The following is a 14,189-nucleotide window of genomic DNA, read 5'->3' on the forward strand; positions in this document are numbered from 1 at the left end:
AAAAAAAAAAAAAAAAAAAAAAAAAAAAAAAACTTGAAAAGAAAAAAAAAGAAATGCTGTAATGTAGCATTATTCTAAGCGGAAGAAGTCATATACAAAAGGCTATAAATTATATGGTTCTATTAATACAAAAATGCCAGAATAGATAAACCCACAGACAGAAAGTAGATAAGTGTGTGAGGGCTAGAGGAAGGAGAGAATGGGGAATTGCTACTAATGGATATGAAGTTTCTCTCTGGAGTGAGGAAAATGTTCTAGAACTAGAAAATGGTGATGGCCACACGACTACGTGAATACATTAAAACCCACATAACTGTACACTTTAAAAGGGTAAATTTTACCTTAGTTTAAAAAAACTCTCTCATTCTCTATCTATATATACACATAGACACACACACACACACACACTTATAACTCTTTCAATATGGAACAATCTCCCAGATACCACTGTTAGATGAAAACAGCACTTTGTCTAGATAATGTAATTGCATTATTGTGTATATAAGTATACATACACGCCTATATGCTTATACAACAGGAAAGCTCTAGAAGGACATGTGAGAAATTACAAGCAGTAGTTACCTTTGGGGAGATAACTGTGAAGAGAAATAGTAAAGGAGAATCTTTGTGTTTTACTCAGTATATTTCCATATTCTGATATAGTAAGCTCAGAATAAACTACATATTTCTATATAATACATGATGATACACAGTGATAATGCATACACAAGTTGGAAGATTTAGAAAAAAAAAATAAATGAGACATGGTCTCCGACTCTGAGGATCTTCAAGGCCTACTAAGGGCAGTCTAACATAAACAAAATGAATGACTCTGTGACCAATGTTAAGAGCAGAGACCAAAGGCCATATGAAGGTGTGGCTGACAAGGCCTGGAGAACTCAGGAGAGCACCATCTTTGAGGAGACAAGATGTGAGGATTCTGGAGCATCATCCTGAGGGCTAATCTATACTGTTCTTTTCTTCTTTCCCATTCTGTTCTTTACTGAGGACCTGACTTTTTATTTTAGGGCACCTAGCAGTTGAAGGCTAGCAAAGGCAAAGACGAAATTTCATGATATTTACTTTAAAAAATTACCTACCTGCCATAAAGAATGGAAACTAGAAATGGCTGCTAAAACTTTCCTTAGATAAGGAACCTATAAAAAGAAATAAAATGAAAAGTTGTAAAGATTACCATGATGAAAAATTTCAACATGAAATATCAGTTTTTCTTTTTTTAATTTCTTGTAGCTATAGATTGATACAATAGCTTTATTTTATTTATTTATCTTTATGTGGTGCTGAGGATCGAACCCAGGGCCTCACACATGCTAGGCAAGTGCTGTGCCACTGAGCCACAACCCCAGCCCCGAAATATCAGTTTCTTAATGCTTTAAAAGCAATAACTATAAAAGCCTATCTTCTGTTAACACTGCCAGAGAAGTTCACTTTAAACCCATAAATATCAGAAAAGGCTAGGATTCCAAGTATTTCCAGCACAATGCAGGTCAATTTTGAATTTGCCCTTTCTCCGGCCTAACACCATTTTCCTTCAGCTTGGCAGGAGCTCAGTGGCTGTGGATATTTTCAGCATGTACCTGCTCAGTAACTGGTGCCAATTTGAAATGTGTAAGGGATCCTATGTACGAGTTTCCAGAAATCCTTAGTCTTACCATATTGAAGCCAAGAAGCTTTTGCAGGAGTCCATTCCAAAGTTGCAGGTCACAGATTTTGTATTCTAAACAAAGCTCTGTTACCAATCTTACCGCCTAAAGCCAAACAAAAACAAATTGGAAACAAGAAAGAAAAGGGGAAAAAATTAATCATGTTGTTTTGAGGCATCGATAAGTTCAAAGACCTCTGAAAAAGGTAGGGCAGCTTAATCCAAGATGGGCACATCATCTACAATGTCTATTGCCTAATTCAATGAAGGCTTCTTTCTAAGGAAAGAAATAGAAATTCTTCTTTGTCTTTCTTCTACCTTAGAAGTTTGCTTGCCCTGGGATCCAACTATCTCTGTCACCAAGTTCCTAAAGGTAACTAAGTAAGAGAGGAAGGATACCCCTCCCCATCGGGAGACAGATGGCCTCAACGCCCCTGACAAGCCTTGGAGGGGACTAAAGTGCTCTTTTTAATATTGGCAGGGACAATGGCCAGTGGGCTTCACGGGAGCAAAGGGGAGTTTCCACGTTGCCCTGTCCATCCACATGCTAGGACAGGACGTAGGAAAGTCCAGTGGACCTGCTCAGGGAGAAGGGGTCTCTCAGGACCCTGAGCAGTGGTGAGCACCTGAGTGGCTGCAATAGCACAAGTGAAGACCAGAGCCCAGGTCCGCTGACCCTACATACCATAGGCTCATGCCTGTGGTTCTTCCACAGGCCCTTGACCATTCCTTCTTTAGGACTGTTGCAAAATAATTCAAATGTGATGGGGATATTCAACATCTCAAAAGCTGCCAGAAAAGTCATACATTTCAAATAGGATCTGGAAAACAGAAGTATTTGTAAGAATCATTCTCACAGGCCACATTTGCATTAAAAAAAAAAAAAAAAAAAGCAAAAGCAACTACAAGGAGGTATGTAATGAGGCCAGTTTGTTGTTAAATGCTCATTCTGGGCTTTAAATATATTCTCAGAATGTAACATTAGATAGCAATCAATTTCAAGAAGATGGAGAAAATATTCAGTTTCTAAATACTCCTAAGAAATGATGTTGATAAGATGTTCCCAAAGGCCTATTTCCCCTTTGCCAAAATGCCAAGGCTGTCAAGGCAACAGAACTACATTGACATAGGTACTCAAAGGCACTCTAATAAATTAATAGACTTTAAAGTTACCGTTCCAAGGAGGTGGGGTGTAAAAAAATAAAGTTACCGTTCCAAAAAAAAAAAAAAAAAAAAAAAAAANTAAAACAATTCAACAAATTCTACTTACTTTACTTCTTCAATGGTTTTTTTGAAGAGAGATTTTATAGTTTCCTTGTCAGCCAAATAGAGGAGACACTGAAGAGCTCTTGTTTTGTAGGCAAACGTTAACTGACGCATGCCCAATGTCTGTAAAACCAAAAAAGGCTTGGATATGGACACACTGCATGCTGTAGTTGGGTAAATGGGTGTCAAGCTAGGCAGCATAAGCAACATCATTCTTTTCCCCCTTCAAGCCCTTCAGGAATGCACAGTGGGGAACAGTGGTTCTCAGTGTGCAGTCCATGGACCTGGAGAGGTACTCCTGACACTTCAGGAGGAAAAGGGCCCAAACTATTTTCACTATAATACTAGATTGTTTGCCTTTTAGAGTTGATATTTGCACTGATGGTGTAGAAGCGGTGGTGGGTGAAAGTGCTGGCAAATAGAGGCAGGGACCCCCCACTGTCCCAGCAGCTATTGTATTCACACACACACCACATGCTCCCAGCATGAAATACCAAAGCTAAGCTGGGCATGGTGGCCACACCTGTAACCCCAGTGACCTGGGAGGCTGAGACAGGAAGACCACAAATATGACACTAACCTTGGCTACTTAGATTCAGTCTCAAATAAAAAACAAACAAAAAAAACCTCACAAAGATGACTTTCACATAAGAATATTTTTGATGAAGCACTGAAAATTGACTTCATAGATTGGGGATGTAGCATAGGGGTAAAGTATTTACCTAGCAAGATTGAAGTCCTGGGTTCCATCCCAAACACCACACACACACACTCTCACAATTATTAAACTACAACTCTTGGATATGTATTATATTAATAAGAATTCACATTTGAATACTTGTTGATATTGATTAACCATAATGTATTCATTAATACTCTGTATGGAAGACAAAGTTCACATACAGCATGCTGTAACAGGAGGAAAAGTGCCATCAGCTGAGCTAAGCTGACCAGCCACTCATCAGGGAATACCATTTCTGCTTGAAAGAACGACTGAAAGACAAGCTAATGGGCAAGGAACTCACATTCAGCACCTCAGACTCTCCCCCCTTTCCTCCTGAGGATCACTTTCCCAATGGCTCTGTACCCTTCCTCTCTGCTCCAGCTGCCCTAGAGAATGTTTCTGTACACAAAAGCCTGATGTCCAAAGCAGCTGTGCTGCCTTTAGCAGAGTCTAGCTAGAGTCTACTGGGTGACTGAAGCCGAAGCCGGGTGATGGAGGACGGTGAGGCTGAACAGGGACTCTTCTTAGGACCAGTCTGCTTGGTGCCCTGGTATGAGGAAAGCAGACTGACCCAGAGGTTAATAATCCCAAACACCTCAAACCTGTGGGAGCTGTCAATGGGTCACCATTTGGTCTGCTAAGTGGACATTACAGAGGACAGTGCTAAATGGAGCATACTGTATTTAATAATCCTTGTTTATAAATTAAAATAAGTACTTATGTATTTTAATAAGTGAGCATTATCTGAATTATCTATTATAAAATTGAACATGGTAAATATGCAGGAAAAACATGTTAAGCTAAGATGCCCCCAAGGTTCTGATTAAGTTTATAGAGCTTACAGTTGTAGCTGATGTTGCGCATACAAACAGTATTCTTGAACTATAATCAATCGGACGAGACTGGAGGAGATACACGACTCTGGAAAAAAAATTCAGTTACATTCATTTTGAAACCTAGTGATAGATTACCCAACAATAAAAGACATCAGGCATGTTGGCCAGAAGGATTATGATATTTTTGTTTTCCCTTATAAGATACTTAATCTTTTCTTGAGTTCCTTCATAGCTAAAGAGAATAATATACACAGTAAATGCCAGGCCTCAGCATCCTAATCTATAAAACAGCTAGCCAGTCTCTGAAATTTAAATTCTCTCCATTTAAGAACTTGATGTAAACCATAGCTGTGAAGTACACTGACTATTACTCAAGTGAATTTCTGTTTTAGGAGTACCCAGGGCCTTGGAAGGGGCACATTTCAACCTGTAGCCTCAGGGATGGTGGGCCACTCCCAGGAAGGGCAAGAGGAAGGAGGCACAGGGAGAAAGGTGGAGTGAACTCAGCTGGAAAAGGCAGGAAGTTTGCATAAAGGGTGCTTTCTGAGACTTATTGTCCTATTATCTTTTCTCCTTGAATTGTTTCTGTTGAAGACTTGTCATCTGGCTGCTACAGCTAGACACACCAGGAGCTCTCTCTTGCTTGGACAAAGGTACAACTAACTGCTCTAAAAAGACCAAGCAAGGAGATGGGAGTATAGTTCAGTGGTAGGGCACTTGCCTAGCAACATGCAAGGTCTTAGGTTCAATCCCCAGTCCTGGGGGGGAAAAATGACTAAGTAAGGATGAGGAGGGGGTCCAGAGGCAAGGAAGACAGGGAGTGGGTGTTAGGTCAGCTCTGCTCCAACTAGGAGAGATTATTTTCTTGGGCTTCTCTATGCAAGTCTCATCTTACAATCAGATCTCCAGGGCTGAGGCAGGGTGCAGGGCCTTACACACTCCTTGACCTACTTTTGACCTAGGTTAGGAATGGTGAAAAGTTGGCATGTGTGCCACCATGCCCCCATGCCTATGCCAAGCATCATTAATGAATTACCACATTCTTTCTGACTCAAGTCCATATACAGTCTTCTCAAGAGAGTCATCCATGAACAATCACTCAGCTTGTTGGATGAAAGCAACCTATCTTTCTTGGTCTCAATGTTAGGTCAGAAGGACAAAAGGAATCTGGTGGCCCATATTTGAGCCATCCCAGCATATCAGGGTAAGAGAGTACAGAGGCGTCTGGTGCCAAAGTCCAAGCTAATAAGAGTAGTCCTTTACTTGAGATATAAAGATAATCTAGGAACCCTTGACATCTGCAGGAGCTTGAGGGTTTAGAAATTCTGGGTCTCTGATTTCTTTCACCAGAGACACTTATAACCTGTATCAATGAACTATTCTTCTCAGAGACTCTGCCCAAAGTTATATCTAGTAAACTTTTTAAAAACCAATGTCTGAAAAATTTACTGGTAAGATTCCTATTGGACATCAAGGTTAATGTCCATGTAAGCAAAGGAAAACAGAGTACCTTCGTAGTGCTTCGTCTTCTTGAAGTTCAAATAATTCTGATGGTTCCTTTGAAAACAAGGAAAAAAAGTTAGAAACTTACGTTTGTGACTATACAAACTTTCATCCTATGAAAATCTACATAAAAAACTCTATGTACAAAATTATTTTATGAAAAGATTTTTATTCAAATGATGATTTTTATCACAACCACTCACACAATACTTACTTACTGAGCACCTACTATGAGACAGGCCCTGTTCTCAGTATATGGGTTGCCTGAGCAAACAAAATAAATATTCCTGTCTTTCTGGAACTTAGATTTGTTAGAAAAAAAAAAATTTTTTTTTTGGGGGGGGGGACCAGAGATTGAGCTCAGGGGCACTCAGCCACTGAGCCACATCCCCAGCACTTTTTTGTATTTTATTTAGAGATAGGGTCTCACTGAGTTGCTTAGAGCCTCACAGTTGCTGAGGCTGGCTTTGAACTCGTGATCCTCCTGTCTCAGTCTCCTGAGCTGCTGGGATTATAGGTGTGCACCACTGTACCCGGCTTTGTTAGAAAATTTTTAAAAGATAAGGGCTCCAGGAATTTTAAATTCATTAATTTAAAATTAATTCATTAATTCAGCACATAGTCATAAGGACCTACTAAAGTACAATCATGGTTCCCAGTGTGAAGGAACCTTCCATTTGGTGTTTGAATTTACGTGTAACTTGAAACATCTCTAAATGCTGGCTTCTATAGGCAACTACAGATTCTCTTGGCCAAGATATACTTCTAATTTCTGTCTTTCAACTGACGCTCAGTCCTTGCTTTTGTAAATACTTTTACAAAAATACTTCTTGAATTGAATAGTAAATGTATAAAAACTATAAATTAAAAACTTAGCCAGGCATGGCAGTACATGTCTGTAATCCCAGTGACTAGGGAGGCTGAGGACTGCATGTTCTAGGTCAGCCGCAGCAACTTAGTGAGACCTTGTCTCAAAATAAAAAATAAACAGGGCTGGAGATGTAGCTCAGTGGTTAAGTGCTCCTGGGTTACATCCCCAGTACCAAAACAACAACAACAACAAACCACCATCTAGGGCTGGAGCTATAGTTCAGCAATAGAATGTAGAATGAGTACTTAGCATGCTCCAGGCACTGGGTTTAATCCCCAGCATCAAACAACAATAAAAATGATAATAATAATTAAAAAAATAAATGCCTAATGTCATGCCATGTTAGCTATACTATTTGTTTATAGGTAGATTCTTTTCCAAGGATATTTACCTTAGTAGATAAAGAATTACAGAATTTACTTATTAAATTCTACCTAAAAATTCAGAATGATGTAGAAAATTCTGGATTTTTTGGTACCAAGGATTGAAGTGAGGGGGCACGTGACCACTGAGCCACATCCCCAGCCTTATTTTATATTTTATTCAGCACCCTACTTTTGCTGAGGCTGGCTTTGAATTTGTGATCCTCCTGCCTCAGCCTCTCAAGCAGCTGGGATTACAGGTCATCTGGCTGCTACAGCTAGACACACCAGGAGCTCTCTCTTGCTTGGACAAAGGTACAACTAATTGCTCTAAAAGGACCAAGCAAGGGGTTGGTAGTGTAGTTCAGTGGTAGGGCACTTGCCTAACAATGTGCAAGGTCTTAGGTTCAAGGCGTACGCCACCACACCCGGCAAAAATTCTGGATTTTTACCACTGAATCCCATCAAAAATTTTAGATGTTAATTACACTATTTCTAAGAACGACATTATGTGCTTCCTGGTGTGACCTACTGAAACACATCACCTATGTACTATTCTTGCCTAAAATGTACAACCTCAAAGCTGTGCATGGTAGTACACCTCTGTAATCCCAGTGACTCTGGAGGCTGAGGCAGGAAGATGGCAAATTCGAGGTCAGACTGGGCAACTTAGTGAGATCCTGTCTTAAGAAATGCGTTCAATCCTCAGTATTGCAAAGAAAGAAAAGAAGGGAAAAGAGGGAAAAAAAAAAAAAAGCAAAGACCAGAGCCCCGACAAACACAGAGCACAGCTGTGGATTAGGTCCTGGACCCAGGGGCTCGGGAGTGTCATAAAGAATGTTGTTGGGACAACTTAAACTGTGAGATGGAAGTGGAAATCTGAGTGTTGCATCAACACCAACTTTTTTGGTACTGGGGATTGAATCCAGGGGCATTCAACCCGGGGCTGTATCCCAGTCCTTTCTCTAATTATATTTTAAGACATTTTAATTATATTTTAAATATTGCTGAGGGTTGCACTCCTTCTGCCTCAGCCTCTTGAGCAGTTAGGATCACAGACCTGTGCCACCACCCCCAGAGACAATTTTGTTTTTTTATTTTGACAATTATGCTGTGGTCTAGAGAAAATCCTTGTTCTTATGGATTAAGTGTATAAAAAACTTAATCCATAAGAACAAGAATTTTAAACATTAGCGGGGAAGGGGCATGACATACATAATTTACTCAAATGGGTAGAAATCTGTGAATATAGAAAGTGATGAAGCAGGGCTGGGGCTGGGGCTCAGCGGTAGCGCACTTGCCTGGCATGTGTGAGGCACTGGGTTTGATTCTCAGCACCATGTAAAATAAATAAAGGACTATCAACAACTAAAAAAAAAAAATTAAAAAAAATTTTAAAAAAAGAAAGTGATGAAGCAAATATGGCAAAATGTTAAGAATGATGTTTCATTTTGAATTATTTCAAAATAAATAATTAGACACATGAATCCAAGTCAAAAAATAGACTACTTCTTTTACACAAGATTATGTCTGAAATAAATCATAAGGTAAAACACCTAGAGGGCTGTACTTTGCAGGACAGGTATTCAGCCTCTGTGAGGAGCCCTCAGCTGCTACTCCATGACCCCTGGGGCCCAGTGGGTACCTACCGCACCAGGTGCTGTCGAGGGGCACAGCCATTTTTCCAACAACATGTCCCATATCTTTTCCAAATTAATTTCATTCACTTCAGCTATTTCTTTAGCTGCTGCATGAATATCTAAGATATCCAAGATAAAGAATTTTAAAAAAGAGTAAGTTGAGTTTTTAATATTAGATAACCAGAAATCAAAACAATAGTTATTTCTGGACCCAAAAATAGCTTGGTTCTCACCAGGATAATCCTTGCCAGATGAATTTTGCATTCTTTGATTTATGCTGGGATGTTCATACAGGCTGACAATGAGGTGTGCCGGCTTCCCGATCGCCCTTAAATATTCCCCAGTGTTCAGCTTATGAGCTATGAGCACAGCCTCTGTGCCTGAGCGCCGGAACTGCAGATGTAGCTTCTTCAGCAAAGCCTGAGCCTTTTCACGCGTTTCATCCTTTTGAAAAATTGTAAGCAAAAAGAAAAGACTTAATTTATAAATCTCACAAAACTTATTTTGTAAATCTCAGCAGAGGCTAAGATTCCATCTTTATCAATCATGGCCCTCCCTTCCTCAGCTGTATGCTGAAGCATCTCCCATTCAAAGGCATGGTCTTCCTCCTCCACTTCAGGCACCAGAGCAGGATGAGAAGATGTACTAGGCAAGCACAGTGCAAATTAAGGAGAGCGCAGAATCTTCAGTCTTCTAGTTTAGACACACCTGAGGCGGGATGTTCTGTAGCCATCTCTCAGCTAAATACAGGCAGAACTTCAAACTAGACATCTTGAAGGAGCCTAAAAAGATAAAGAGATCTGTGAACAAATCTGAATCCTTTTAAGACAATGTTGCTTAGTCAAATGATCAAGTACTTTTAAAGTATACAAATGGGAACTCAGTAAAAGACAAGGTAAGCAGGAGAGAAGATCAAAGCAAAAAGCCAGAGTCCAAGAGGACACTCGTTAGCTCCCAATCCTGCTCCCGAGATTCTGATGTTTCTTCCAGAAGTTTCTCTTGCCTGTATGTGCATGTGTGACCGTACCATCTACCACTACACCTCATTTCTTGGCTGTCTTTACAAGTTAGATACACACACAATGAGCTGAGTGCTCTGCAGCAGTGAACCAGTGTGAGCAACAGCAGACCATCTCCCTAGCAGGGCAGCTGGGACACAAGTCAAGTGGGAGGGTCAAAATCTGATTCTCTTGCAGTTTTGTTTTGTTTGCTTGTGTTTTTGTTTTACTTTTTGGAGAAAAGACAGTTTATGTGAAGGAAGATTCTTGCTCATGAATTTGATTCCAGGGACTAGGGCCTGGGGTCAAGGGTGACCTGAAGTATGATCCTCAGCTACTTCGTGTCCACAGAGAGCATGTGGAGCCTCTGTTGGTGAAAGTATTTTGCCCTCTTGTGGCAACTCTTGTTAGATTACACCCCTGCACCCAGTACCAACACTCCACTGCCTTCTGAATAGTCAGCAGGTCTGTGACTCTGTCTTGGTTCATTTTGTCCTCTCCAGCACTGATTCCTACCCACATGCTTCAATATCCACTCATGTTCCTGGTGTGGTCTGGATGCCACTTGGTCCACGAAGCCACTACTTCATTCTAGGGCACTGTCCTTGCTAAGGAGTGAAGGTATCTGTATCTGTGCCCCTTGTTGCATTGTATGCCAATGGGAATTAGATATCACTCCCCTTGAATATACAAGAACATGAATTTTATGTGATACTTTGCACTTACTTTGTATGTACTTATAACTCATTTTGTTGGTGGGCTGTGCAATAACATTTGGCTTATGGACTGATGACCTGTGATTATCAGTCTAAGGCCAGCAGATCCCTTCATTTGGAATACATACATAAAACTTTTACAAGTTATTTTTACTCAAATTTTAAGGGTTTAACCTGGTCATCATGTTAGAAGCTCTGTAGAGCGCTCGCCTAACATGTGCGAGACCCTGGGTTTGATCCTCAGCACCACATAAAAATAAAATAAAAAGATGTGGCCATAGAAAACTAAAAAATAAATATTAAAAAATTCTCTTTAAAAATAAAAATAAATTAAAAATAAACATTTAAAAAAAAAAAAAGAAGCTCTGATTGGCGGCTTTGGGTTTCCTATTTAGAAACCTAAATAAACTAATTAAGTTTCAGGCAGTCTTTCAATGATGAAGATGTTTTTGGTGAAAAGACTGGAAACTGCTCTAGTTGGTGCTTAGGGAAAATGTTTGAATTAGTGTACATACAAGCCATTGACATTTCTTTATATTAATTCAGACGTTATCTGTCAAATAAATAACAATTTTTCAATTTAAAAAAAAACCCAAAACTATAAGCACACGCTTATAATCCCAGCAGCTTGGGAGGCTGAGGCAGGAGAATTGCAAATTTAAGGCCAGCCTCAGCAACTTTGCAAGGCCCTAAGAAACTTGGCAAGACCCTGTCTCAAAATTAAAAAAAAAAAAAGGTGGGATGTGGCTCAGTGGTTAAGAGTACCTCTGGGGGTTTAATCCCTACTACTAAAAAACAAAAACAAAAACCAGTTTACCATTTTAAGGCCAATTATAGGAGATTCTGTACCTTCTGGTATCTCCTGGGTGAGAGTGATGGCAATGGCCACAGCCCACTCCGGGTTGACTATAGACAGCAGGTAGGACTCGATGGTCTGAGTGATCTTAGCTATTTCCCTGTTCATCAGTGCAGAGGACTTAGCTGGTGTCAACTTCAGGAGCTTTGGCTTCAAGTTCTTTTCAAAAACATGTTTGGCCGTAGACACGTAGAGAGTGTCTAGAGAAAACTTCAGAAAAAAAGGAAGTTAATTTTTTTTTTTTTAATTTTTTTTAAGGAAGTTAAATTTTTATGTGAAAGGAATATAAAGTATTTGTCCTCGGGGTTAGGATTATTATAGCACGAAGAAGCCTCTTACGAGGTTTTAATCCATTACCTTCATTAATTTAGAGATTAAGAGCAGGGTTGGGAGGGACTCTTCACTGAGCTCTGAAGCTAGAAAGGAAATGAAAAGAATATAAATTGCTTGAGAGAAAACTGTTTGCTAGTTGGAAAAATTCCATATATTAACAAACATACAGAGAATTTTCCAGAAGTTCTGTGCTGTGCCAAATAATATCAAGTGAAAAGGCAGTCTAGTCTGGGCAGCTGATGGTAGAGTGATCACATGCTCCAACATGTATTGGTATTCTAGGTCCACGGGAGGGGAAATTCTTTTGTATGACTCCAAATGTTTCAGAAGACTCAATGCCTGCATTAAAATAAGAAAGCATTTTCCTGTAAGAAGGACCCAATCCTACACTGTCTCAAAGTTGTCTACTTCTGTGCCACCCTAGGTTGCCATTCCTTAGACAGTCTCATTTTCACAAAGACCAGCAAAACAATTCTAGTTTTCCTGTAATCAAATCCTTATAAACCAGGGCTGGGGATGTGGCTCAAGCGGTAGCGCGCTCGCCTGGCATGCGTGCGGCCCGGGTTCGATCCTCAGCACCACATACAAACAAAGATGTTGTGTCCGCCGAAAACTAAAAAATAAATATTAAAAATTCTCTCTCTTTCTCTCCCTTCCTCCCTCCCTCTCTCACTCTATCTTTAAAAAAGAAAAAACAAATCCTTATAAACCAAAATCAATACCATTATTGAAGAAATCATAATAGAAAAAACCAGTAGAACCTTGTTGGCAGGATGTTTTGTAAATGAGACTGGCAGTTCTTGATATACTCTTGTTTTTTAGTATAGAGGACTGAGCATAGAGGTGCTTAATTGCTGAGCCACATCCCAGCCCATTTTATTTATTTATTTATCAAGGCTTAGGGCCTTGATAAATTTTTGAGGCTAGCTTTGAACTTGTGATCCTCCTGCCTCAGACTTCTAAGCAGCTGGGATTATGGGCATGTGTCACAGAACACAGCTTTGATGTACTCTTTGAATGTGTTGAGATATTACTATAAAAATACTTGAATTTACTTTATTTTTAAAATTTTATTTATTATTTTTGAGACAGGGTCTCACAATGTTGCCTAGCCTAGTCGTGAACTCCTGAGCTCGAGATATTCTTCCACCTCAGCCTCCCACATAGCTGGAATGATGGCTACACACCATGATGCCAAGCTTGATTTAATTTTAAAAACAGAGGCTTTAGATCTAAAATTAATTTTCTATGTCCTTTGTCCATCTTGTGCTTATATTTTCTGTTTTAGGGCTTATATAACCTTTTGAATCAACCATTTTTCTTATATTTTTAAAATCCAATTTTAAAAAATATACAAGGGGCTGGGATTATGGCTCAGCGATAGAGCGCTTGCCTCGCACATGCGAGGCCTTGGGTTCAATTCTCAGCACCACATAAAAAATAAAATAAAAATATTTAAAAAATAAATAAAAAATATACAAGCCACTAGAATCAAAATTCAGAAATGATTAAAGAAGTTAATGAGCCAAGCATGGTGGTGCAGGCCTGTAATCCCAGTGACTCAGGAGGCTGAAGTAAGAAGATCACAAGTTCCAGGCCAGCCTCAGCATATGAATGAGACCCTAGCAATTTAGCGAGACCCTACCTCAAAATGAAAAATAAAAAAAGACTGGGGATCTAGCTTAGTGGTTAAGCACGCGTGAGTTTAACTACAGCACCAAAAAAAAAAAAAAAAATGTTAAAGAAAGAAAGGGGCTAGAAAATGTAAGCTTGTGGTGTAGAATGCTTGCCTGGCATGCTTGAGTACCTCAAAAAAATATAAATACATTTTTGAAATGAGAAAAAATGTTAATAAAAGTACTGAAATAGAATTGAGAGTATTGCTGGGTATGGTGGTATACCCCTGTAATCCCAGTGGCTTGGGAGGCTAAGGCAGGAGGATTGAGTTCAAAGCCAGCTAAGCAACTTAGTGAGACCCTGTCTCTAAATAAAAAACAGGGTTGGGGATGTGGCTCAGTGGTTGAGTGCCCCTGAATTCAATCCCCAGTACCCGTCACAAAAAAAAAAAAAAAAGGAATTTGAGAGAGGGTTTCACTAAATTGCCAAGGCCAGCCTCTAATTTATAATCCTCCTGACTCAACCTCCAGAATAGCTGGAATTACAAACATGCACCACTGCTCCCAACTTCAAACTGACTTTTTAGCTTAGTAAATATTTAGACAGGCTAGACCTCAGTTCACTTAAAATTGGTATTCTCAGTTGTTACAGGCCAAATCTCAATTCTTTTGAACTTGGGATTATGCTTTTTATTTTTGTGCATATTTCATACAAAGCAATTGTCAATTTGATAAATGAGCCATTTTCCCATTCTCTAGCTTTGACAAGATTCTTTTAAACTGAGGAAATCAAAGACCAAAAAAG

General features: G+C 39.5%; 1 protein-coding gene across 1 annotated transcript in view; it reads right to left on the reverse strand.

Moving 5' to 3' along the window:
- Kntc1 (kinetochore associated 1) overlaps positions 1-14,189 on the reverse strand; it is an 87,951-nt gene that overhangs the window by 8,862 nt on the left and 64,900 nt on the right. Inside the window, 12 exon segments of the mRNA XM_048785481.1 lie at positions 1,101-1,157; positions 1,674-1,769; positions 2,349-2,484; positions 2,934-3,052; positions 4,496-4,574; positions 6,000-6,046; positions 8,875-8,984; positions 9,099-9,309; positions 9,574-9,647; positions 11,429-11,645; positions 11,793-11,851; positions 11,936-12,152. Of these exon segments, the coding sequence (XP_048641438.1) occupies positions 1,101-1,157; positions 1,674-1,769; positions 2,349-2,484; positions 2,934-3,052; positions 4,496-4,574; positions 6,000-6,046; positions 8,875-8,984; positions 9,099-9,309; positions 9,574-9,647; positions 11,429-11,645; positions 11,793-11,851; positions 11,936-12,152 (1,422 nt within the window).

The sequence above is a fragment of the Marmota marmota genome, unplaced genomic scaffold (genome assembly GCF_001458135.2).
Source record: "Marmota marmota marmota unplaced genomic scaffold, marMar, whole genome shotgun sequence".
NCBI lineage: Eukaryota > Metazoa > Chordata > Mammalia > Rodentia > Sciuridae > Marmota > Marmota marmota.